The sequence below is a fragment of the Buteo buteo genome, chromosome 5, assembly GCF_964188355.1.
Source record: "Buteo buteo chromosome 5, bButBut1.hap1.1, whole genome shotgun sequence".
NCBI classification, from domain to species: domain Eukaryota; kingdom Metazoa; phylum Chordata; class Aves; order Accipitriformes; family Accipitridae; genus Buteo; species Buteo buteo.
Window position 1 is genome coordinate 32,557,836 of NC_134175.1, and position 27,626 is coordinate 32,585,461.

General features: G+C 36.6%; 1 protein-coding gene across 1 annotated transcript in view; it reads left to right on the top strand.

Moving 5' to 3' along the window:
• The window catches only part of STK39 (serine/threonine kinase 39), a 109,044-nt gene that overhangs the window by 72,651 nt on the left and 8,767 nt on the right, over window positions 1–27,626 (top strand). Inside the window, exons 14-15 of the mRNA XM_075028530.1 lie at window positions 13,003–13,055; window positions 14,955–15,023. Of these exons, the coding sequence (XP_074884631.1) occupies window positions 13,003–13,055; window positions 14,955–15,023 (122 nt within the window). The remainder of the gene's footprint in view (window positions 1–13,002; window positions 13,056–14,954; window positions 15,024–27,626) is intronic.

A 27,626-nucleotide genomic window follows, 5' to 3' on the forward strand; every position in this document is an offset into this window, starting at 1 on the left:
GAGTTGCTTCTTCAGTTGGAGACTGCAATTTTCAATTTATTTTCTAGCTTTTGCACTGTTGTGTCTTGGAGTATGTTGCTGCAGAAGTGAAATTAACACCAGTGTGTTTTAGAAAGGCTCAAGTATTAAATACTTAATACAGACCATTAGTATTTTAAAGCTCAAGTTTAATTGAGAGACTGTGCTTGAATTTTGCAACGAACTAAAAATACTGGTTCTCAGTTGTTGCTTGATCTGTTGCCATGGCATGGAACTATGACCCAGACTGAGCAATCGCTAGGTTGAAATGCTGATGCTTCTGTATCCTCAGCCTCACAGAAGAGGAGGAATTTTAGAGTGGGGAGGAATGAAATCTGTAATCCAAATTTTCTCCAGTGAGGCTGTGCACACTGTGTGTCTTGGCAGCAGACCCTGGCAGGAACTCTGCAAAGAGAGGTTTAAGGCAATTGTCTGGGATTTAGTCCTCTGACAGGACTGTTCATACCACTGGGGAAAGGGGTGGGGAGAATTATGGCCCTTGATTTGAAATTTCCAGTCTAACCACCAAGTTGTTACAGTTACAGATTTAGGAAGGTCACTGTGAGAGGGTTTGACTATTTAGATTAATAACAGAGATGTTTCAAGTTAAATTAGGAGACTTGTTAATGGTTAATAGTTAAGAATTGCAAATTATCTGAAGCAATCTAAGATGGTTAAATTAGCTCCTATGACAGGAAGATAATATACTGACGGTAATTTGGAATGTCCCAGGACCTAATTTAATACAATTCCTGCGCACTAGATTAATTAAGCCTGTGGAAGAACAAAAGGGGCGAATGGAAAATTTTTACTTGATGCACTGGCAAATGGTGTACTTCCGTTACATTATTGCGCATCTTATTTAAAATAGTGTGTAGAGAAAATGCTAAGGCAGAATTGTATGTAATGGCACTCTGATAGCATTATTTACAGATAAACATTTGTGCATGTCTTACAAAAACATTTCTTCAGCTAATATAGCTGGTTTATCACACTTTGAAACTGTGTGTCATTTGATCCTTTCTGAGGAATATATCTTCTGGGGAGCTGGACAGACAGATAGATACAATTCAGAATGACGGATCCAAGTGGTAGCTAGTAGGAGGCAGCTGCCTATGCTGCACTACAGCAGAAGAGTTGTTAGGACTTAAGTGAAATGTGATTTCCACTGCATGTCAGAACATAGATGATGAGATATCACTCAGTAGTCTGAGCTGAAGCTCAAGTGCTAATCTTCCAGTTTTCACGTAGGCCTGAGTTTTTTGACCTCTTTCTTACAAAATTCATTACATGTAAAGTTACAGAAAAAACATACTTGGCTGGAGGTATCTAGTAGAACTACTTTTATGTGTTAATGTTTAAGTTTGAGGCTTAGATTCTAGAAGAAAAAAAAACCCCAACCTATAAACAAGCAAACCCCCAAATAAATCTGTTCTGGCTAGAGATGCAATGAGTTTGATAATTGGCTGAGTACCATAACCCAGAATTCTCAGTTCTCTTTCTTTCTTTTTTTTTTCATAGTTATTTTTAATATCTTAGAAAACTTGTAGCATTCCAGTCTCTTTTGTAAGAAGTGGCGCTGATGTGTGTCCTTCACCCAGGGCAGTTATTTCTCATCATTTTTGCTATTTAGAATGGCTTCTGTTCTCCAGTGTATTTAATGACAAAATCCACAAACAAACTCCCAGCTGTGTGGTAGACTTACAACTGCAAAGTAACAGGCTTCTCGATAGGCTGGGAATTGATCCAGTAACAAACATCATAAACTAAACCATTTGTAGAACTCCTGAAATAAATGTACCTGTGATTACAGTACTGAGCACTGTCCTATATTTTATTTTGCCATCACCTCTAAGGTTTTGCCCTGGCAATTGGGGAGGTGTGGGGGCATGCTTACTGAACTGAATTTTATTTTCACAGCATGGAGACTTTGTTTAAATAACCTGTTTAATCATGATTAAATCATGACTGAAATCAGTAAGCAGGAACCCTTGATTAAACTATTGATTTTAATCCTGCTTTCCATTTGTACCTCTATTATTTCCTTCAAAGCTTACTCTTTAAAAATGGTAATTATGTATTTCTTATTCACTACTTAAGGATGTTTTTATGCCTTTCTGTATTTTTATTGAAAATAAATTAAATATTTAAAAATTTATTTTAATTATGACCTAAATAATCCTGTGTGCAATTGCTATACTATCACTTATTTAATAGATAACTGGTATATTTGTTTATCAAAACAACTTTTGTATGTAAAATTGATAATTATTGAACCAAGGAGTCAATATATTATTTCTGCTAATTAAATTTAGGTTATCAAGAAGATTTGCATGTCTAAATATTTAGATGACAAGGAATTAGGCATTTAACCTGCACAGCTGTGGGTATAAATTATGCAGGCAATTGCATTTGGGGATGTTGCTGATACTGAAATTTTAAAATCATTAGAGCTTTTTTTATTCCTTTCTGAATTTTTCTTGTATTATTTACAAAAGAAATAAAAGAAGGGGAACAAAAACCAACAAAGAAACCCAAACACCAGCCCCAACCTCCTTTATGTTAAAGGAAATAGTTTAAAGCTTGAATTAACCTCAGTGTTAAAAGTAATTTTATTTGTATTATTAATGGTATGTATGTTTATTGTCAACCGTAATATTGCTTACATTTTGATAATTCAAAATTTAATTCTAATTAGATATTTTTCTAATAGTTTTAAAGACATCACATTTACCTTGAGAGGCCACACTGTTTCATGTTCATCCATCTGCTCTAGAGTTGCCTGTGAATGTGGTGATGTAGTACATTTGGCGGGTTGAAACAATTCTAAAGAATTTTGTCTGTTTTGGCTGCTTGTTCCCACTTAGTATTGTGGTTCTCTGTCTTTCCACTTTGCGCTGGTAGGGGTGTTTCTGGGACTCTATTGGGTCACTATAAAGCAGTCAGATTTTGGTTGGCTGGTTTGTGACTTCTGATATTTTTGAGGGGAAGGCAAAATTTTAACTGAACTCATTTCATTGATCCTGTTTTGCTCTGCAAAGCAATTGTCATTGCTGCTGTAGTGGGGCCAGCGAATGGCCACAAGAAGTGCATTGGGACAGAGGTGGGACAAGAACTTAATGTCTGAGCAGGCTTTGCTGGTGAAGTCTATTTATTGTAAAGCTACTTTTGAGAAAGTTTGGCCCGTGACAGGAAAACTAGATGAAACCTTTGAATATTTTAAAACAAAGCTTAGACTTTTTGCCATGCTTCCCACTCTTCTTGATAAGCTAGTTGGGATCCATGAATTTTAGATGGATGATATGCAGATTGAAATAATTTTATGGTGGCTCAGATGTCTTTCTGGTTTACCTACAAGTCTCCTTTGACTGCGATGGTAATGTACTGGTAGATCATCAGGAGTGAAAAACTCTGAGCCAGTGGCATTGAAAGGATGCACCCATCCAGGGAGTTGTTGATTCAACATATTTAAAACATTCTTTGGTTTGGATAAGGCAGAAGGTTTCTCTGAGTCTTCCCTCAAAGCCTGTTTTGTGCACTGGGGACTTAAAAAAAAATTACATAAAAAAAAATAAAAATACATAATCCTGTAGAACTTGCTGCAAGTCTTTTGTCTTCATTTCATAAATGAAATCATTTTTCTAGAGCTCTATTCTGAAGTACCCCTAGCCTCCTGGCAATGATCTGCCTTTCACACTTTCTTGATTTAAAGAACTGAAATTTTGCTTCAAGCATTGTGGCCATTTTACAACGCTGTACTTGGAGAATTTGTTACTGGACTAACAGGTTATAATCTCTCTTCTTGTGCACCAGGCATGCAGAAGCATACAAAGTAAGCTTTTGTGTGTTTAGTCTGTTAGTTGCTCTGGTATCTCTTATCAGTCAGGCAGATGGTGTATCACTTCAGTCATGCAGCTAATACAGGTTTGACTTCCTTAAACTGCACTGATCAACAATGTTTGGTATCAAGAAATACAGAGATCTTTCAGAGATATACTTGGTGGGGCTAAGTTAAACTGTTGGCAAATCCAAGAAAGGCAGCTATAACCACAATGTGCTGTAATCTTTAACAAAGCGATCAAAGTATGTGCATGGCAGTTGTCCTCTCTGTTATTGAAATGTTCCTACTTGAATACTTCGGGTGATTGTTTTTTAACATTATTGATGTAATCTGTACTTAACTCAAGTTCTTTCTAGGAACAAGTCAGTTTTAGATCACTTCTGGTTTTGACCAAGCATTGAGATTTTACCACATTAATAAATTCTCAGTAGAACTGTGTGCTGCCCTTCATTGTATTTCAAGTACTTGTTAAAAATATTGATGCTTTTCACAAGTTAAATCTTTACCACTGCATTTTAAAAAACTTCTGTGCTAATTCAGGAGTAATTTTATGGAAAAAACTTATGATTAATATTGCCCTCTCTGCAGCAACAAAACTGATAGCTCTTTGCCTAAGTTGTTTCTGTGTGCTGATATATGAGAGCATGTTGGAAGTGTGAGCCTCAAAAAAGATGATGCAAGTGAATACTGCTTTTCACTGCCTATGTGGAGAGATGGGTCACTGAGAATTGAGGTAAAAAAAATATTGTTTGTTCCAGAGTTTGCTGTTTGACTTAGCTGGAATGAATATAAAAAGGAAAAAAATTGAAGGGCTTATAACATTATTTTAATTTAGCTTCTGGCATCAGCAGCTGCAGAAAGAGGGAAGACCGTATTTAAAAGCATGCTTAGGTATAGATACATCTAAAATATCTCTAGTTCTAACACTTCCATGTCAAGGAATGAGGAGAGGAAGGACTTAATGTTTGTATGTCACTTCTAAAATGATAAACACAGTTTTGCAGACTTGCCTGGTGGTACTTGTGTGTTTCAGCTAGTTTTCTTGTGTTTCTTTTATTGCGCAACTTGTTCATTTTCTTAGTTTTGTTATCATATCCTGTCCATTTTTTTTAGATTGAAAGCACTCTAATTCCTTTTAAGTCTTAAGCAACTTGAGACTGGTCTGTGGATACAACTGTTGTAAAGTCCTTTCTTGCTGGAGGAGCTGTCGACTACCCTGGAGCTGTGGACAGTGTTCTTAGCTGATGTAATTGTGACCAAAACAGTTCGCTTGGTGGCTGCTTTTTGTAATATACACTTGCCTTTTCTGTATGGTAGATGGCATACAGATGGTAAATCTTTAAGAGGTAACTGCTTTCTCATTCCAACAGCTTAACGGCCAAATGACAATGTTTCATTGTGTGACATCGGCTGTTTTCAGACGTGAAGGCATAATTTGGCTGCATTTTGCCATTAATATTGTTGCATCTTCTTGAAGTATAGTGATTAACAAGCGTGTTGCATCATTTCAGGGATCTGCTTTTTACTGAAGAACACGTGAAGATTAAATGGTAGTGGCAGTGTTTTGTATACTTAATTTTTGAGTCTTATAACTTGATCTTGAAGCATCATATGCTAAACATATTTCCTTTTTCCAGTAATGTATATGGAGGGGGATAAGTTGTAAATCCATGGAGTTTTTGCAGAACCACTGAAGTAAATGGTAAAGTTTTAATGAACTGTGTATTTCAGGACTACATTTTACTAATACAGAGAGATTTTACTCCCATTCTACTTGGTGGCAATCTGGAAGCAGGGCAGACTTCAAACATCTATTTTGCTCCTACCAAAAATTAACAGAAATGCCCTTCCATTTAATCTAGAATTGACCTGAAGTCATTAAAAATAAGTTGAGAAGAACCATTTCTCTCCACAATGCTGAACAGACATGATCTGCTCTTGATAGTACGGTAATGTGTAATGGATGAGCCTGGATATTGATTAGTAAATGACAACTGAGCATGGAAGTGTTGGAGAGAAAGGGATTTACATAAATTTGTGGTGAATCTTCAGGAGGCTAATGCTTTTTTACAGTAAATGCTCTCTTCTGTTGTGTTTATGTGATCCCACAGGAGCTTTAAAGTTCTGATTCACAAAATTACCTTAATAAACAGACTTCCTCTTATTACTGCTTTGGTTCTGCTGTGTGCAGGGTACCATGGCTTCAGAAGAAAAAGAAAAGGGCAGGGGTTGTGATTTTTGTAGGGGTAGGAGAGTGTTCTTGCTTTCTCTGCCCTAGCTGAATGGATAAATTCCCACAGCTCAAGCGTAAGAAAATTGCAAGGCAAGGAAAATAAAAGGGATAGAATACTTGGATGCCAGGCCAAACCTTGAATTTGGGACCAATGGATACATTCTCTTTCAAAGATTCTATTCCCGCATCCTCTTTGCAATGGTGAAAGTAAAGTGCCAGTTTGCATTTCACTGTTTTGTGTATATTAACTGTGTTCTATAAATACAGTTGAAGCAAAGTTGTAATTAATCAAAACTGAGATTAGAAACAGGTACTACATATCTTCAGTACAGGTATTTAATAGAGAATACTTAAAAAGGGGTACTGCATCACTTAATCAGGATTTTTCTTGAATCAAGCTCTATAGCTTGCCACAAAGTAAATTCTGCTGTTGAATTTTTTTTTTTCCTTAATAAGTTATTGCCCACTGAGAAAGTAAACTCATAGTTATTTTCATGGAGTGGTGCTGTCTCCATCTCTTTCGTTGCTACTGTGACCAGTTTTCTCCATGTGTAATACAGGACACTGACTGAAAAATACAACACTTGTGGAATAAACTAATGCTATAAAAGCTAGGTTACAAAAGGTACCATGTTTAACTTGCCCTAAGCATGTGAAAGTGAGAAATGGGTGACAAGTTATTGTGAGCAGGAAGATGACCATTTGAATTTCAATAACATTTGGTGTGGCCAAATAGCATTTGTGTCTCCAACATTTGAATAGCAAGGAAAAAAATGTAAGCAAAATTTCTTTAAATAAACCTACAAACCCTAGTCTTCTGTGTTTTTCCCTCAATTATATTTCTTGCATTCTACACAGAAAGATCTTGCCCCAGAGATGTAGAATGAAAATTGGATGAGTACAGCTCTAGGATGTACAATGTACCTATCGCTCTGATTAGTCCGCTCTATTTTGATGTGATCTTCTTTCTCTGCAGTCTAAATGAGCAAGTCATTTTAATGCTTTTGTGGTTTTAATTACACCAGCAACTGCAGTGAGGCAGTGCAAATACTGTACTGCTTGCCCTTGCTTCTTAAGCTATGCTGTCTTGTTTTCTAAATTCGTTTGCTTCTGTGGTAGTTTCAATGCAGTTCAGATTTTGGAGGGGAGGAGCATCTGTGAGACCTAAATTTTGTACAAATGTGATAAGTGTGATGTTTATTTTCAGTGTGTGTTTTTTGTTAAAGCACACTGACTTAGGCTTGGCCAGTGTCACTAGTCCCTGATGGTGGGGGGAAATTCTGTTCTGGTGGGAATAGCGCTTGTTAGGAGTATGGGAAGAGGAAAGGCTGGTTGGTGAAGGTGCCACTTGTAATAAAGTTTCTACAGTTGCAGTTGAAGACTAATTTACTTCTGGTTCCAGAGGAGAATATGCATTCTGCTCTTGTCTCTTCCACTAGCCAGACTTGTTAGAGTTTGACGAAACTAGCCATGGACAAACTTTTCAATTTTAGGGAGCACACACTTTATGCAGGGTTTTTTTTTTAACATGTAGTTCAGTTCTGTTGCTGAGTTATAACTAGTCATGACCTGAAAAGTGGGTGGAAGAAATAAGTGCTCTTCTGACTTTCTTCTGAGAATGCTTTCTTGCTTATGATCTGGCTAATTGGACCATGGCCCTCCTCAATGCTGGTCAGGCCCTGAAAGTGCACGGAGCGTCCCTTTTACAGGCAACAAATGGTGCAGGCGCTCTGGCCTCTTAACTACTTCCCACATGGGCAAACCAAGGACCCTTGCCTGGGCAAAGCTTGTATTTTGTTGACCATACCATAAAATATAGCTTTTGTTTTTTAATTGTGTTTTGTTTGTTTGTTTGAAATGTTTTCAGTTCTCCTTGACTGGTAATGTCCTCCGTGTTCAACTAGAGCTCAGGAAAAAGAGGATAGAAATAAGATATATATAGAGAGATATGGATATAGATATATAACTCTTCTTTCATATATATATGCACATATATAAAAATACATATATTTAATTGTAATCATGCAGAAATATGGGAAAATAAGTGAAAGAGAAGATAGAATGTGCCCCAGGCCAGAGCTGCAGCATCTGTATGTTGGAGTCTGTTAAAATAGGTTCAGTGGTGAGGAAATAGGCTAATAAGAGTGAATACTCGTTGCTCTAAGAGAGCACTGTCTTTCGCTGCTTCCACTCGTCAGTTCATAGAAATAGTAGAGAATATTTCTGTGCCTTGTTAAGACTGAATAGCCATAATACAGAAAAGTTATATACTAATGAAAAGGATGGTTAGCATCCAAGATGGATAATGTTGGTGTAGAGCAATGTACTTTTACATATGCAGGTGGACAAGAATGGGGATGATGAGAACTAAGATTTTGGATTGATTTTTCATTGGCGGGATGGGAAAGGATGATTAAACAGTTGAATTAAAAAGTAGTATTTGATTAAGAAAATAAATGAAGTTTCATGGAAGGGGATTTGTTTGTGAAATGCCAGCAGAAGTAAGTGACCATTGATTGAAAGCATGGATGTCTACAGTGCCTGTAGTGTAGTCTAGACAGTGCTTGCTGTCTGCGTGATGTAGTGATGGAACAGGTGGTGATGGGGAAGTGCCTGTGATTTATAGTTTCTAAATCCATCTGAATGAAGAGAATGAAAAAAATCAGGGAATCTTGCTTCTGCTGTAACTAATCAAAAGCCATAAATGATGTAGTTTCCATGTGATGTATATGTACTCCATACTGTTTCACAAGTCAGCTTTGTTGATTACCATTCTGTTATCACCTGTGTTCTTGGACATTCAGCTCCGTATATCAGTCTTTGTAAACCACGTGTGATGATTGACTATCTGAAGTCTGAAAATTCAGCAAGTGATGCAGAGACAAAACCTGTGTGTTCTTACACACGTGCACACACCCTTCTTTTGGCTTACCTTATTTGAGAATTTTTTTATTGTTTTGGGAAGGAAGTATATACAGTTACTTAGCTATGGTAAGATGCATCTCATCCAGGAATACAGACTCTCCCTAAGGGCTATATGGAGCTGAAGCTTGTGGGAAATAGAAGTTGATGTTTTGGATAACTCTGCATAAGAACTGGTGGATAAATCTGGGGGAGGCAGAGGGGGGGAAGTAGTAGTAAAAAAGAATTAAAATCTGCTGCTATCAAGCTATCCCAGCATGACTTAGACTTTAAGTTTCATTCTAAGATATCTAATTTTCTTGAGTCTCACTTACATGATAGACATTCTGTGTTTAAGGACAAAAGAAATAATGACATTTAATGTCTCCAATTTACGGTTGCGTCATTACATAAACATAATTTCCTATTTTAATTCAACAATGTAGATCTTTTGTCAAGTGTGTGGAACACAGTTAATTGACTCTAGCAGGAATTACGCTATCATTATGTAATTATTGGAAAGGCTGTGTCTTTAAATGCGAATGCCTGAAATCTCTTTCGTGTCTTAGGATTTTTTCAGTAGAACCATGTCAATCTGAACAGCTGCATAATTTGTTTATTCTCTAATCCTAATTTTTGTACATATCAGCATTGTTCTGCAAATCATTTCCTTCAAAACAGAGCATCTTTGTTTCATATTGTAATGACAGGCTGGTCTAAGTTTATAGGTGGGGGACTAAGTGATGAAGTTGGCCAATGTGCTTTTTCTGGTTCTTTGAGGAAGCATTATTCCCTAGAAAATCAGACCTAGCAATCTGAGTGTACACATCAAGTGGTCCTGATGAAAACAAAATAATAATGAAGATTTGCAAGATATGCCTTCATAAAGTGTAAAGTTTAAAATTCTGAAATTACTTTGCAAGAAAGATGGCTGCCAAAATGCATTAGCATGGTGTGCTTTGGTGTCACCCTTATTCAAAGCAGTTCTGTGGAATTCCTCCTGCTGGAGGTGACTGCATAATGAAAAGCAACCTGCAGCAAATTAATAAACTGCAGTGTGCTAGAATGCACAAAAGTATTTAAAATTTACTACTTTTTAAAAGATATAGGCTGTTTTTATCCATGATAATCAAGGTATATTAGTCTGTAATGGCACAGAGCAAGAAGCAAGTAAGAGGTATTATAAGAGATGGCAAAAAGGTCTGTGTTTGCATTTTAAAACAGAAATAACTTTTTCACAAATGCATTAGAGAAACTAGGGACCATTAAGAAATGATGAAGAAGATAAAATTATTAATCACAAAGATACTAAGTGCCTTTCTTCAAATCCTATTTCTATTTAGCAGAAATAAAGTCTGTGTGTGCTGCTGCATGATAAGAGTGTAATGGATGTAAGTAAAAAGAGAACTCCAATGGAACAAATGAAACGCTGCTTGGAAACTCTGCCTACAAATAAATCAACAAATCCAAACAGTTGTCACCAAAGTGTATCAAGGGAACTATCAAACTAATTTGCAGTAACAGTGACACTAACTAGAACCAGAGAAGTGTCTGAAGACTGGAGAAGAGCATGAGCAGCTTTTAGGGGAGAACTCGAGTGCATCTTCTGTTTGGTGGAATATATAATGGAATAAATAATTTATGGAAATCAATAAATGTCTGGAAGGTAATGGAACCGTAAGCAAAAGCACTTACAGGCTTCTAGCAAATTAATCTTGCCAAACTTCCTTTGTTTTGCTTTCCTGAATAGTAGTGTACCATTAAAAAGAAAGCAGCAGCATCCTAAGCTCTCAATAGTTCAGAGTGTAACAAGTCCAGAGAGCAAAGTTGGATCACTGAATACATATCACCCTTCCTTGAATTTTCACCTTCACTTAAATAAACAGATTTGACTCCTTAACTTTCCATTTGGGTCATTCTGCAATTTGGAGACAAACTAGAATACACTCCATTTGCATCCTGCTTGAGGAAAGAGTCTGTATTGGGAGCAGCTGGTCTTTCACATAGCTGTATCAGTCTGTTAGAAAGCTGGTAATTTTCATGAGAGTTCATAATTACTTAGTGCCTTTTTATATGGTGGATGCTCTACTTATGGGAGGTCTGTGGGAAGATATAATCTGAGAGCCTAATATATTAGTTTCTAGATAGATAACTGTAAGAGTGCAAAACCTTCAGAATTACTTCTCACCTGGTTTTAGTGTTTGACTCTATGTGGGAAAAGATATGCAGGCTGGAGCAATTAGCTATAGCTGCTAATAAGAAGCAAAACTTTCTGGTTTACCTCTGCAAAGGTGTGAGGGAAGGTTTTTATTCCCTTGATTTGCTTCTTCAAAAGCGTGTGCAGGAAATGAGTATCCAAGTCTGAGCTGCATCCCACATTCAGTCAAAACGTATCTTATTCAAGAAGAATGCTAAATTTCTATGCAAGTTCCCGTTGTTGGAAAGCAACAGTTTTAACAAGTTCATTGGATATAATAGATTTCAGCAAAGGGAAGTGGATTGTCAAAAGGGAGCCCAGAGATGGATCATGTGTTGATATATATATATATTTTTTTTTTAAAAAACCAGAAATCCATCCAGGATTTTCTAGGAGGGGGGAGAAAAAGAAAGAACTGAGATTCATACCAATTTTCTGTTTAATAAAAATTGACAGTGCAATATTCCATATAATGGCAGCAGATTTCTACAACAGAAGTAAATCAGCCTCATAACTGTACCTGGCTAGCTGCATTATCTGCAGCTTTGTATTGGTGATCTTAAATTCCCATAGTTCTTTATTTAGAGTAGAATTTTGGGAACCTGAAACTCCTTCAGCTTTGAAGTATTCAGTATATTCAGTAAATGAGTACTTTTCATTTTAAGCACTGCATGTGGCATACTTATTTTTCAAGATTTGCTATCTTGCTTTTGTCTGCGTTGCCAATCATTTTGGTTTTTGTATTCCTGCATGTTGCTGGTTTTTTGATTCTGTAATATTTTTGTAAGTATTTAGCAAGTGATAATAGCTATAAGTCACAGCTGACTATGCCTGCCTATATGAGCTTGCATAGTTTCCTTGCTGAGGAGAAGAATAATGGACTGCAAAACACATTTTGTTGCTATTAGCTTTTTCAAGTGGATTGAGCTATTCATTGGAAAAAGAGTGTGCTACAGCAATTAAGTTCATCCCCATGCTCGGTCAGCTTGCCATTTCCAAAAATGAGATGGACGTCTATTTTGCAAAGAGGCTGATGTTTTATTGATGGTAGAAATTATTAACTAAAACTGAAGCTGGAAACATGCAAGGAATGGAGGTTTGGAGCATACTATAAGACTGTAAAGGAATTCTTTAACATAGGTATTAAGTCTCTTATGACTGTGTCATCCACCAAACTGATTAAAGCACTGTTTATCGCAAATGGGAAGGCAGAAAACCTTTGGCTTTCACACTCTGCTGCTTATTTTATGTGTAGATAGAGCCTCACTGCTGAGACAGTGGTGGTCAGTGAAAGTTACTCATTTCAAAACAGCTTTATAAACACAGTGCATCAAACACTGCTTTTCAGCATTTAACCTTTGCTAGATACTTTGTCTCTTAAACAAGCATCTGTATACATGTGTTCTCAAATAGGGGGCTTTAAGTCCAAGTGAATATTTTGTTACTCTTGGAGGAGAAGAGGTAATGCATAGGATTCAGGCTTTGTTGAACTAGGAGAGCCAGTATGGCAGAATGTCTTTTGAAGATGAAAAGGAAAATATTTATCAGAGGACCTTATTTTATCCTTTAGGTTACTGAAGGCATTTTTCAGCTTAAGCATATCTTTCTGCTAGTTTTTCCCCAAATACTGACATGAAAATGCGGTGGAGTGTCTCCAGTCTGGGTGCTTTGGGAGAGCAGTCTCTTTCAAGTTGAGGAAATTCATGCTACAAAAATACGGTTGTCAATGCCATAGGTATTCTTTGGGTATAGGAACTGAATAGTTGTTCTGTTGTTCATTACATTTTAATGTATACACTGAATGTTTTTCAGGAACTCCAGGAAAGAACTTAATGACATACGATTTGAGTTTACTCCAGGCAGAGGTAAGGCTCCTTCAATTGAATTATTACCTTTTTGAGCAATAAGAGATTTCAGAAATTGATTACTGCTTATGGTTAATACAAATTACCTCTCTGGAATGTTTCCTACTGTGCAGAGCTTTATATTGAACTTCACTTGAACAAGAATAGCAGATATGTGTAATTCTAGTGGCAAGGTTGCATAGTATATAGTATATACTGGAAGACTTGATCCACAGTATACTTTACCAATTTCATGTCTTATTGAAATGATCTATGTGGTATATAAGATCTTGCATAGTAATATTCACAGCTTTGGAATTTCCTTTTTCACGTTTGGAAAACATTGTAGGAAATGGAATGTAGTAGCCATAAAAGCATATATGGTGATGGTGGTAATATTTGAGTTTCTTTCCCCTTTGTAATAAAAGAAGTTCTGTTAACAAGTATGAAGGACACACCATTTTTCTAATGCTGTCTTCAGCTGAAAGTTGAGTTGCACCTCTAGATTTGGTATTATCACCAGAAAAAAAATTCTGGCATTGAAACTCTAAACTCTACTGCATGCTTGTAGAACTGTATTGGCTTTCCAGTGCTAAGAGTTGTAAGAACTTTTAAAGTTACTTTTGTTTGAAGAAAACCAAGTATTACTGGGATAAAATACACAGGAGGCTGATATGTTGACTAAGAAGGTATTCTCCTTGTTAACTAGCAACCCTTTGAACTGTGAACGTGTTTCATATTTCTTAGAAGTCAGTATTTACTGTATTTAGAATAGCCTTCAAAGAGCTTCTGCTAAAAATGAATCCAGATTGGAAGAGGTGTCTCTCTTCCTATAAATCATACTATCTTTCATGTGCAGTAGTTCTGTGCATGGATATACTCTCTGTTGTGTACCTCCATTTCTCATTGATTTTGGCAATGGGTAATAATGAAAGAGATCTCTTACTTAACTGGGCACAGAGCATCCTGGTTTACTCACTTGTTGAAAGAATTACTCTAAGCACTTACATAAGCCCTTTCAGAATTCTTACTTGGTCAAAAAATAGAGGATACGACATACCAGGACTGTTCCCGTAGTCAGTCACTGAGGCAGCCAGAAGGCAGCTATGATTCTTATCTCCAGAGCTCTCCAGAAACTGCAGCTAGCTCAGCTATATTGTTTTTCACCTGTGCGTGTTTCTTGAGGAAATGATGCAATTTTGTGTAACTGCCTCAAAGCATGTGCTCCATGCAGATATTTGGTGTTGAGGCGATAGTACAGTTGAGACTTAGCTGGAATTTGGGCTTGTTCCTGCTATTTCTTCCTACTTACCTCTAAGCCTTCTAAAGACTTTATCCCGAAGCAAGTACTAGTTACATGAACTTAAGAATTAACACACTCGGGTACACCAATTGATGGAATATCGATCCAAAGCTCTTAATTTCCTGGGTCACAGTACTTAAAAGCTATTTTAAGCCTAAAGCTCAAAATAATGACTGTTCATGTAACTCCTTTGCCCCACTGGTAACAAACAAGAAAGCCTATATAGCATATCGCTGTCTAGATATGCAGGACAATGGAGGGGATAAAGAAAACAGTGAAAACCACACCAAAACATAGTTTATTTTCTTGGTTGTGAAGATACTGAACTTGTAAACTGTAGGAGTATGTAGTTAGATAATAGAGGAGAAATGCTAGTGGCCAGGAAAGGTCTGTAGGGGATTTGCAGTGAATCAAATCATCAGCTCATGTGATTTGCTGTGCAGAGGCCGATAAGATAATTATCTTTTTTCCTCCTAATTAAAGATAATTTTGAATTCAAGCCTGCCTCCATGGGTGTTTTGGAACTAAAATATATTTTTGTTAAATTGCATTGGATGACTGATACTTTTTGTTGTTTTTGTGGGCTCTCATACTTATTCATTTCACCTTTTGGACAGACACAGCAGATGGCGTTTCTCAGGAGCTGTTCTCTGCAGGCCTGGTTGATGGCCATGATGTAGTTATAGGTAAATTACATTTTTGTTTGCAATTACGCTCTTGTGACAAGTTTGTGTTAAATGGATGTGAAAAATGTTTTCTCTAATGCTGGTTTTCACAAAATCCTTTTTGTTCTAATTTTGCTTTCATATATGCATAGTTCAATCAACAAGCCAATTTTGATACCAGTCCAAGGATTGCTTTTGGAAGTCAGAACTCTTTAGTGGTTTGAGAGGGATGATATAATATAGATCTCCTTGAAGGATTATTTACAGTTCAAAGATTGATTATTTTTATGCTAACTTAATTTTTTTGTTTAACAATAAAATTATTTTTTTGGTAGGATTTTGCAAAGTGTGCTTTGGCAGCTCTGAAGTTAGTGTAAGTATTCTGCTCCTGTTCATGGAAGCAGAAGCAAGCCAGAGTTCAGGATCTATGGAAAGTGCACCTAGAGATATTATTTCTATGGCTGCTAAGAGGAAAGATGCTCCTCTATTTTTCTATTCTGTGCTTCAGTAATTATTTTTTTTTAATAAGAAATTCAGTGATTGGCAAAAATAATTAATTTGGAAGTGCTTATTTCCCTGCAGTTCCTTCTCTTCTTCTGGTTGCTCAAGACCAGTAGATACATAGTTACCAAAATCAGAGGGGAGCTAGTAGATGCTAAATGTGTGAGAACTGAAACCAGGAATACTAGCAAATCAATCTTTGTATTGCAGTCAAAGAAGTTCATATCAATTGGTTCAGATATCATTACCAAACTCCTCAATGATATGGACAGTGTTTTACAAATCCAAAAGTTCATGTGACTGGCCTGGAAGATTATCTAAGTACATTCTCAGTGCATTTGTAGGCTAGCTAAAGTGTTTCAGAGAGAACCCAGTACTTTTGCTTTCGTATGTTGAGAAGACAGGTTCATTCTAGCTGATCTAAGAAACAAAAGGCCTACCTATGCTTTTATTTTAATTTCTGAAGAAAAAGTATTTAGGGGAGGTTCTCAGATGGTACATACTACCAGGCACTCTTCTCTTAACAGCCCAGTAGAAGTGACTTTACTATATGGGTTCAGGGGAGAGGGATAGCTTGGTCTTAGTTTGCTGCCTTTTAAACATCCAGTATGAAAAATGTCATTACCGTACTGATGATGATGTTTTTGTTAGAATTTTCATTGTCAAAAGATACCTTACTTCATTTAGAAATAATAAATAGATAGGTTTGTTCTGGCTAAGAGAAGAGTTGTTATCTGTTGGCTATCCCACCTGCCTGGACAGTCAGCTGGCAGTCTGTGTTGCACAGAAGTCAGAGTCATGGCTGACGATGCTGCAGTGCAAGTCCTGCTGGGACCCAGTGAGTCCCCTTTTCCATTCTTCGCTCTTCCCTTTTCCCTTTGCTGCAAAGTCCTCTTCCAATGCAAATTGCCAGTACTTCTGTGGGAATGGCACCGTGAATGGGATTTGTTATCATCTTTCAGGGAGAGTGATGGGGGAAAGGCAAATGAAGATAGGTATCCCTCATGGCTTTAGTGATGTGACTTTGGTCCTTGAAGCAGCACAGATATTTAAATAAGTAAGGTTTTCCCTAGCAGGCTTGGTTAGAGACACTGTCTAGTTAACAATAAAAGTTTATTTCCTTGCTTAGTTCCTGCTTTGAATTGCATCAGACTTTGATTTTTAGCCCTATGATGATGGTCCTTTCTGTTCTTTCCTGTTTATCTTTTTATTGTAGTATTAAAAAAAAAAGTAAGGAAATCATATTTCTTGTATATAACGAAAGCATTCAACTTAAATTTAATTTTATTCATTATAATGAGTTTATATGTTCATTTTTCTGTGATGTTGTAACTTACCTCAAGTTCCACAGGCACAAATTCTTGCATGACTTTGTACTATAAGTTTCACTTGTGTCTGCTTCACCCGTGAAGTTGTTCAAGTTCTCAGATATGTTTGGACATGGTTATCTGCCTAGAAAATTACTTTAGATTTCATGTTTTACTGAAAGACAAGTCCTGCGAAATGCGATTTTACTTTTTATTAAAAAAATTTAAAGTTGGACTTAAGTTAGAATATGTTTGTGATTTGCTTTGGGAAAACTAGCTAAATGTTCTACAGGCATGGAATTAAACAACTTGCACGCAAGCAGATTATTGCAAATTTCAGAATTTCACTGTAGCAGTGCAGTCCCTAAGAAATATTACAGTCCCTTAGTTTAAAGCAGTAGGTCATATAAGAGAGCACATGGTGCTGAAAATGTAATCTGCTTACAAAACTAATTTTCTGTGTAAAATGATTTTGCCACCTTGTTCACTTGAAATTAAAGGGTTTAAAATCTTCCTATATAGGAAGAGGGGAATAGTATAGAAGAGCTTGGTTAACCTTCTTCACCAGAAGAACTGAATGCATTAGCTTCCAGATTGAAAGCAGCTGATAAATTACCTTTCACTTTTCAGCTGAAGCATGCAGAAATTCAGCCTCTATAACATGAATGAAAACAAAGTTCTGAGATAGTCTCATAAAAGTTGTTCTGTAGTTTCTTTTAATGGATATTGGAACATGTAGAGGCTGGGAGAGAAAAGAAAGGTGAAAATACCTGTGCTTATCTTGAACTCAACAATTTGTTGGCGTAACAGCTGATTTTCTGAAAGGACACTTGAATAGGAGTCAGTAAAAGCTGTTGCAGAACGTATGGCCATGGCATATGTGAGCTGAAGCTGTTAGTGGGGACTGGCTGACATGCAAGTTCTATAGAATTTGCTGCTAAGCATCAACACGCTTCACCTTTTGAGTGTTGCTGGATTTGCTTCACTTAACACAGGCTTCCCAGGAAGATTTCCATTCTGATAAGCAATAAGTTCAGCTACCTGTTCTGCAGAGAAGCAAAAATCCCATCTTGCATGTTCAGTTCTGGCTACGATTGACTGCTTTCTGTTCTTATTGAAAGTAACATTGTTTCACAGGAGTCCCTAGATCAAGGGAATCAGTGCAGAGAATTTTGTTTAAAAGCAGACTAGAGTTTGCATTTGCAGAGGGGAATGAATCTTGGAGCTTATATGTAGGTATCTAGCTGATGAGGTATTTTTATGCAGTACTGAAATAGCTATGTTAAATCATGTGAAAGATCTGGAGTATTTTTAAAATACATTTTGAGATGAAATATGTCTCTGTGTGTATATGCAATATATGTATATTAACTAGTAAACATTCACCTAGTAATGCTTTATTATATTTTTGGTACCATAAAGGAAACTCAAATCATATCAACAGTCAGTTCTGTTGAAAATCACATAGTTGCAATCTACTTCACCGGTGTATACAATGTGCGTATAATTCCAGCAAAGCCTTAGGCTGTAGTTAATCTTCTAGAGGTCTTGCTTAAATTTCAGAACCTAAAGGTGTATTTACAGTTACTAAATTGCAGTATATATGAATAAATACTTCCCTTCCTGGATACTGCTTAAATAAAAGCCTTGATATCCATGCCATCAAGAAATGTGCAGGTGCCCTTCACTATATTAATGTACCTTTGGTTTAGGTGTTTTTGTCAAAAAGTATCTTTGAATATCTTGAGCATCATGGAAGATGTATCTTCACTTTTAAATACACCAGACATTAACTACTGGTAAATGGGTATCTGTCTTTGGTGTTGGAGCCAGACCCAGGTATCCATTTAGTAACCAGAGGAACAGCTTTTAGTCAGTCAAAACAAAAGCTTCCTGCTGAAATGCCTAATGGGTTTAGAAGAACCAGCTGAAAACCCAATAGATCATATTTTGAAATGAGATCATATTTTGAAAGTAGCAAGCTTTTTCATCAACACTTTGAATATTTTCTTAGAAGTGTGACTACAATAGATGCCATAATAGTTTGACTAAGGGTTTGGGGGTTGTTGGTTTGGGGTTTTGGGGGTGGGGGGGGAGTGGCAGGTGCATGGGCAGAATAGCGTTTTTATTTGGTGCCGTTACTGTGGTAAGTAGACAGGAATTAAATTGGCATCTAGAATAAAAACAAACAAACAAAAAATCATGGCTGTGGATGGGTTATTTGGCCATGAGTGCAGAGAACATGTATCTGACCAAGTCCAGAATGACATTACTTCAAGGGATGTTAAACCGTAAGTAATATGTATGGTTCCCAATTAATCACAGTATTAAAGTATTTGAAATTGAAACAGCTGATTTACAATACCTAGTCTGCTGATGCTGAAGGTACTTTCATGCTAAAATGGAAAGATGAAAAAGCAGAAGCCCTGTTTGTTAGTATTACTATCTGTAACAACATCTTAACTCATAGTGTCACTGACAATCCAATTTATAGAAAAGCCTCAGAGTTACCCAGTGAATATCCTTTTGCTTTCCTCGGTTTTGCTCTGCATTTGCTTATATGTAGTTTTCTTTGCTGTCTTGTTAGATTAATCATGTTTGAAACTGAATGAAGTGATGCCTTTTGTTCAACTAGTTCCGGCTTATCTTACTGTAATCAGAAAATGGAATAGTGCTGCACAAGTAGAAAGCATATTCCATTCATTTATGTCCTCAAAGAGTGGTAGTGTTGCTGTGGGTAGGTGACTTGGATAGCACTTCCATTTGAAGGCAGCATAGGTTTGTCATTTGACATCAGTAATGTTTTGAGATGCACTGATTTTTGTAATCTTTGAGGGAATTTGTTAGGAGTTTTGTTTTTTTCTTGTGTCTGTTTATTCCTGTGGTTCAAACTGAGTGAAATAACTGAATTTTTAGTTAAGTGTATCATGTTTTTATTATTTCCAAAGCTCCCTGTACCCATAACTTTCTAGTGAAAAAATGCCTTTATAGACCCTAACAATTAATTTCAAGTGATAGACTAAATACTTTGTGTTTCCTTTCTGGATAATACATTAAAAAGTAAACTTAAGAGATTTAATGAAAACCTGACTGTATTTTAAGGCATTTTGTAGAAACTCTTGTGCCTTCAACGTGTGCACATAACTCTGTATCTCTTTAGCAAGATATGCAAATGCATTACAGCTAGGAGAATATCTCTGAAATCCCCAGGGTTTAACTAAGGACTTAAATATTTCAACACATCTGGCTCGTTTAGAGCTAATGCATTGAAGGGTGACTCATAATGACTAGACTGCTGGGAGTTCTGGAAGCTCGAGGTACACCCGCAGGTAATCAAGCTTTGCATCTAATTGCACCTTCAAAGTTATTTTAGGTATATGTTTTGTATGTAAAAGGTGCACTTGAGAAAGTATATTGTGTGAAACCAGCAGGTTTCACGCAGGTTCCCACCTTGCTGAATTTTCAGTGTGATGGAAACTTAGAGGTTCAAGGTGAAAAAACCAATATTGTGTTAGGTGAATAATCACCACCGCTGTAATGGCAGTTGTGGCAGAACTATAAATATGTGATGTAAGAAATTCTTCAAGTGCGTAAGTTGTTCTCTACACATATATGTGTTATTCATGTATCGTAGTAAATGTGCTTCTCTTATAGCCATGATCAAGTAAATAATTTTGAGTTAGTTTAAGAAGAAAAAAAAAAGGTGGAATTGGCAGTTGCCTTCAAAGAAAGTTCCTTTTTTCAGCATGCAGTCCACCAGTTCCTACTTAATTGTGTAACTGAAGAATAAATCCATCTGTTTGTTAGTGGGATTAATTTGGGGTTTGCCTGATACGGTAGGTGATAAACTCGTAGACCTGCAGTGTGTTCTCTGCCCTCATAGGTCTGAATTATGGTTTTGAGGTCTTTCCTTTCTAGTTTAAAAAAAATACCACTGTGAATTTGAATCAGAAATTGCAAAGACAGCAATGTAAGTAATGTTCTTCTTTTCAACAGTAATTTAGTTGCTGTTATTTGTTTCCTTGGCATTCACTTCTCTGCAAGTGGTTAGTATGTCAAAATAAGGATTTATTGAGGTTCTTCAAACTAGAGGTAGTCTATTTCAGAACCTAACTCCTGCACATCGGGGAGTCTTTTCTAAATATATTTTTCCTTGTTTCAAGTTTCAGATATAAAGTATTGAAGTAGCCTGGCTGCTATTTCATCTTCTTAATAGTTTTGTCAGAACAATATCTATAATTCATAGCAGAACTTGGGACAGGAGATGTGAAGATCTGATGAGGAGAGGAGATTACCATGTAATAATATGCATAGCAGAATGTGACCTCCTTATTTCTGCATAGACCTACATTTCAACTCTAATCCAGCATGATGAAGGTATTTGTTAGAGTGGTCTTCAATATCTTGATGACAATCAAACTGTTGTCAAAACCTTTGTCTGAAAGCTGGCACTGGCTTTCTACATTCAGTCACTGGCAAATGATTTTTTCAACCTTGTACTCTGACTCATTCTTTTGTGTAGAGAGTTTATGAGCACAATTTACTGTAATATCTCAGGCTTGTTAAATATCCCTACTAGCAATGTTGGGCAGCAGGTCTAAATTTTCATTTTTAATGTTCATTTGAGACTAGACTGAGGTTTAGAATGGCCAGGATCATAAAAATGCTTTTCTCAAAATGAAAGGGAAATTGTGAAATCTGTATACTCCTCCCTCATCTTCCTGGATAATCTACCCCATTAGACACATGCAGAATCAAGGTCTGAAATAGATAAGCATTTAAGTATCCAAATATATTCTACTTACCTTTTTATAACACTTTGTTTTAAATGTGCAGTGGTTTGCCTAAGTGCTTTTCACACACTCTGGGAGGGGGCCGGAAATCAATCTGAAATATCAACCTTCTATTTTTTTCAGAAGTTTCTGGGAAAAGGTACAATTTGCCAGTTATATTAATATTGTAATTCAATCAATAAAAACAGTTATCACAATTTCAGTCTTTTTTTTTCTCTCTCTCTCAGATTGTAGAATGTAAAACATTACCTTAAGATCGGATATCCATACTAAATAATTGAGAATTTCAGAGTTTAATAATGTGTTATTGGAATTGAAATAGGTAGATTTCTAGCACTAAGTTATTTCATTTTCCATTTTGAGACAGTGCTTCTGTTTCATAAAATATACTGCTTCTGTTAGCTGATGGAAAAATTCCCACCTACCCAAAGAAAAATGAAATCTTGTATATTAGTTTATCAATCCTCGGTTTTCCAATTTTTGTCTGGGACCCCTCATATTAATACCCCATGTTAATGGATCTTAATGTGAAGACATTTGAGGCCTACTTTTATTCCATAAACCCTTTTATTTTTTTCAGTTTGAGCAAGGATAAATATTTAAAGTCTTTATTTGTCTGTAGTTCAATCAGGAATATATGTCTCTGATGTGTCTTCCATGCCTTTGCCTGTTCCACTCTTGAATAACATAGCATAACTGGTTAGTTGTTAAAGCTTTGGTCCGACTTTTTTTCCCCTCCCTCTTTTTCTGGAACAAGATACCTTGATGCCAAACTACTAGTTAATGTCCTTAAAAATGTCTAAAAAGATGTGAACTAGGCTAAACCTTGGTTGTCTGTATAGAATAAATTAATTAATACCTAAGTTAAATCAGCACAGATTTTGGTATTCACTAGGGGTAGCACAACCTGCGCCTATGAGTGTTCTGTGCATAATTTGAGGTATTGCTTGCCCCCTTTCTTTACTATTGCTGTATGTTGGGCCATTCTTCGGGATGTGAGGATAGTTTTATTTGGTACAGTTCTTCCTCATGCCTGGTACTTTATACACACATGAAACAGCATACATTCCTGGGTTTACCATGTTTGCAGTATTGGGGCTCAGAACCCATATGAACCACAGAGCTCAAGTGGTTTTAATAATACTTTAAGCTGTGGGAATTGCCCTGTGAAATTGTAGTTCTGTTCATAAGGATGCCGTAGGAGACCTTTTTTGGTCTCTGTGTTCCTTTCAAGGGAGAACTCGCCTTCTGTTGTCCTGTAGCTGTCCTCTTTAAGCTGTGTTTTCTGATTGTGAGGCTGCAAATCAAGCTGTTAGATATTAAAGTATCAAATGTTGAAATGAAGATAGTTTCCACTGTCTTTATATCTACTGATTCAGCAATGTACTTTGAGAATTCAGACAGATTTGTGAGCCTTAATCTCCCTTTGATAAATTCCTAATGACAGCCTCTTCATAAATAATACATTTCTAAATGTTTTTAATGTTTCTGCCTTATCAATGTCCAATAACTTCTTCAGAAGAGAAGCCAGGCTTGCCGTTGATATTTCTATTTTCTTTTATTTCTTTCTTGTAAGAATCATGTCTAGCTCCTTGCAGTCCTGTAGCAATAAACACTTGCTAGTTAGCTGTCACAGATCTCAAAATGCTTTAATATTTCCCTTGCTACTGTTCTCAAGCAACATAAACAAAAGGGATTTTATGACTAGCATCCTGAATGGGTGAACTAATGGAATCACGCTGCACTTGAAAGACCTTTTTGACCTCTCTTTGAAAGTCTTTTAATCTTTTGTGCAGACAGTTCGTGAGCTATTAGATAATAATAAGAAAGTCAGAGATTGAGAGGAATTGTTACCAAAAGTACTAAAGGTTGATTGCTTTGATTGTTTGCATAATATACTATAATCCAGTGCTAGCTAGGCTTTAAAACTTAGTTTTGATTTTGTTATGAACTTGCAAATGCATGAAAACCATTGTATAGTATGAAATATAAATGAATGTATATATTGCAATGAACCTCTTGCAATATGTGAAACTGCCTCAAGAGCATGCATAATAAATTCAGCCCTTTGGAGGAAAGCCCTACCAGCAGCTGAATTTTCAGGAGTGGTAATTCCATTGAAAAGTACTCCCTGTCACTCAGGCATCTTGCTTCCTAAGACCCATACAGGAGAATACAGCATTAATCCTCAAATCAGCAGACTCCCAAGGCAGTTAATTATCTAGAATTCCATGTATCAGATGAAAATGGCAAAATAACTGCCTACAGTTGAGGAAGAGGTAATATTTGAAACAATCGGCAGGAAAGCCAGTAAATCTGTGGAGCTTTGAGTTTGGCCTCTAACAGCAATACCATTGATGAAGTAGGGAGCAGTTGAAGGTGGCTATTTCTTATAGACTGAGTTTTGGACTACATAACAATTATTCCACTTTTCACTTATTAAAAATATTTTTCATTTTCTCAGAGCTTATAATTTTTCAGGGTTTTTTTGTGACAATAATTTTGTGCCTGAATAAAGTTTTCCCTTTCCTCATATCTGATTTTCAGGATTACAATATGCAATAGCTTTGCAAACTGTTGAACCTAAGCATACTGTCGGAGGTTCCCCATCCACTCTTTTCAAAATGGAAAAGCAGATGAATCATTATTCTTTTGAGAGCACCCCAGAAATATCATCTCAAGCTTTAGATCCTGCTTGTGTCTGTGTTTATGCCAGATGGCTCCAGCTCAGTTGGCTGGGTCGGCATTGTACTGGAAATAGTTCTACTGTACTACTTATAGCTTTATTTACTGTCTCATTAATTTTAACTTTTCCAGAAGTTTTCCCTATTCAGAAGCCATTAGGGTTAGGTTTCATGCCATGTTAAGAATTTTAAATAACCAGGCAGAGTCCTATCACATTACAGGAGCAAAACAGCTATTTCAGTCTGCCCAAAGTATGGTTATTCTCGTATATTTATTTGTGATCTTAAAGACGTCCTTTTTTGTTCTGTTACCTCAGCTTATATTGATCACTAATTTTAAAAATTGTAACTGATATGGTTGGCCAAAATTGTCATATAGCAAAGAGTGATTTGTAGAATATTCTGTATAAATATCATGCTAGAGGACTATGTGGGTTTTTTTTGTTTATTCCATCTGCAATTAGCAGCCTGTGTTGTGTATATTTATATGCTGGGTTTGACCTTTTATCCTATTGCATGTTCTGCAAGTGCAGACACTTATTTTGACAGTCGCACAACCATTTGTCACTGAGCAAAACCTGCAAAAGAACCTGGAATGATTTGTGGAACATAGGTTGCTTATATGTCCCTCAGAAGCCTTCTGATGAAAGCAGAATGGCACCTCATTTATTGTTGTAAACAACAAAAGGCCTATTGTGCTAACTGCTGCTAACATTTGAAGAGGGCTTTTGCTCCAAGACATGATTTGAAGTATACTCTGTTTACTTGAGGTTACTCCTGGCAAAGGTTTTTCCATCACCACTTAATTTTTTCCTGCGGTTATCTTGTTCATGTTTCTTCTTCTGACTTTTATAGGAGCATGGCCATAACATCTTGACAAAACACTCTGCAAAATAAAGTTGAGCCTCGTATATCCAGGCCTTGTAGAAACAGTGAATTCCCAACAGGATTTGAAATTGTCAATTAGTGCTCCTTGCAGGCAAACTAATCTACTATGAATTTCAGAAGTTGAATGTCCGAGGCGTGACTTCAGAGTACTTCAAAGAAAAATGGCTTTGCCAATAGGAACTGTAGTATACTTAACTTAGACATAAGGTGTAAAGTAGAATCCAGAGACATATATTTTACAACGCTCTCCACTTTTCCAAATAATTTAAGTATCAGTGGAGAGAACGATTCCTACCTCTCTAGAAACTCCTAATGTGAAACTCCTTTTCACTTGAGGGAGAGCATTACTGTATGAAATTGACTTTCTTCACTGACATGCAGTAGAAGAATTGTTGGGAGTGTGGGGGCGGGAGAGGTGGTGAGAGTGGGCTGGTTATTTTCCTTGCTAGTGTTTGCAGATGTGCTTGGGTTCATCTGCATTTAGAAACTTCGGGCTCATTTTTTGTATTTAAGCCAAATTAAAACTTTGTACATGAACTGTACTAGGAGGGTTAGTGAGTCTTGACCTCGTAAATCATTTTTCTTGATAAAAAGAGGCTAAATTTAGTAGCTGGCGGAGATGTTCATCAGTAAAGCCTAATAGCAGTTCCACTTAATAGTAATTGTTCTTCTTTCTTGCCTGATATGATCAGTAATTCTGAATAGGGCTGAAAAATAGCAGCAACTGCTTGTCCAGGAGAACATTGTTTACTGTTGTGAGTATATGTCTGGCATGAATTTCTTGGTGTCTTTTGGGAGACTTTGCATACTTAGTGGTCCAAACTGTGTAGGTGTAATAATAGTCCTAAATTTTTAGGCATATATTTGTAAGAGTGGTAAATCAGTTATATTTAATGCAACTGATAGCTTAATTTAATTGCATTTAAAGTAGGGTGAGTATTCCATAATTTTGAGGATGTCTTTACTGTAGTTAAGATGGGATCCTGAAACTTTGTGGAGAAATAATTGGAAGGCACTACAGGCTGCCTTTCAGAACGGACTTTCGACTGCTTGTATGGCTTCTACTGCCTGTGCTGCAGGCCCTGTTTCTAAAGGAAGTTAACTAAAGTAGAGATGCCATGGACACCTGCAGTTCGTGGGTTACTGCTGTTTTTCCTAGCTGACTATATCAGGCCCCAAAAGATTCCAGTTACCAGCTGAACCCAGAACTTCAAGGTGTTCAGGTGCAGAGAGACATGCCCAGTGCTATGTACTTATTGAGGTCCTAGAACCTTTGGCTTGCACTAAAGTGGAAAGGATAATGATTGTCTCATCCCTAAAAAAAATTAACCATACTTCAAGTAGTTCCCTGAAATGCAGACGTAGGTATCCAAATTCAGAGTTGCCTCTAATTGTTGGTCTTGCAGTCTAAACAAGGACAAGACCTAGCAAAACAAAAGCAAGGAGTTAGAAAAATGAAATGGATACCGACAGGACTCTATGGTTTTGCTAGGTAATTACACGCACATATTTTTTCTTGTTGGATGTTAATTACATGTGTTTTCAAATACTGCAGAAAGAGCAGACCTTTCGGGGGATTTGCATTCATGGTGGCTTGACTGAATGGGATTAATGACATTATTTTGGCAAAATCATTTTTATTGCCATTCTGTGAAGACCAGAAAATGTAAAACACAGTACCAAAAGTCACAGGTGAAATGCTAGTTTTACTTGAAAAATGATGAATGCGTATAATTGAAATTGAAAAGATCTCTCTGTAGGAAACCAGGGCTGTGACTTTTTTATGTAAACTTGTATTCTAAAACTCTTTGCAGGTCTGCTTTCTCATTTTCAAGAGTAGCCTGAAAACATCTGGCATTACTCCCTTAAATCCTCCTAATTTTGTGTTTGATTAAACATGTCCCATTCTAGTTAAGGCCCATCAGAGAGGCAAAAATAAAGCGTATTTCATATGCTTGCTTCAGATGTTTCTCTAGCATTTTATATGTAAAAGTTTTTGGCTTGTGTTCATATTAAAAGTAAAGACAAGTGAACAAATAAAACTGTGTCCCTGTAGCATTTTAATGAGGACTGTTCTTTGAAAAGCAGTTTTCTTGAAGAATGATATCCACCTAAAATATCACTCCTTTCTTTTATGGTAGTTCATTAAAACACTTGCTGATAATGAGCTGCTGTTTGCAAGTCCAGTAATAATAACTTTGCCACTAAGTTTGCCTAAGGGCAGCTGGAAATTTTTGCATTCAGGCGAAATAGCCAAGCAGCATGCTGACTTGCCTTAGTTGTCTACTCAACATTAAATGAAAGGCCACCCCTCCTGAAGATGAGCGTGCATTTGAAGCTCATATTTTTGTAACATTTTATAATAGCTGAAGTTAAGAATCTTTGGATTTAGGACCCAACTCCTATCTGGTTTTGTAGCACTGTGTCTCCATTTCAGTGAAGCCAGCTAAC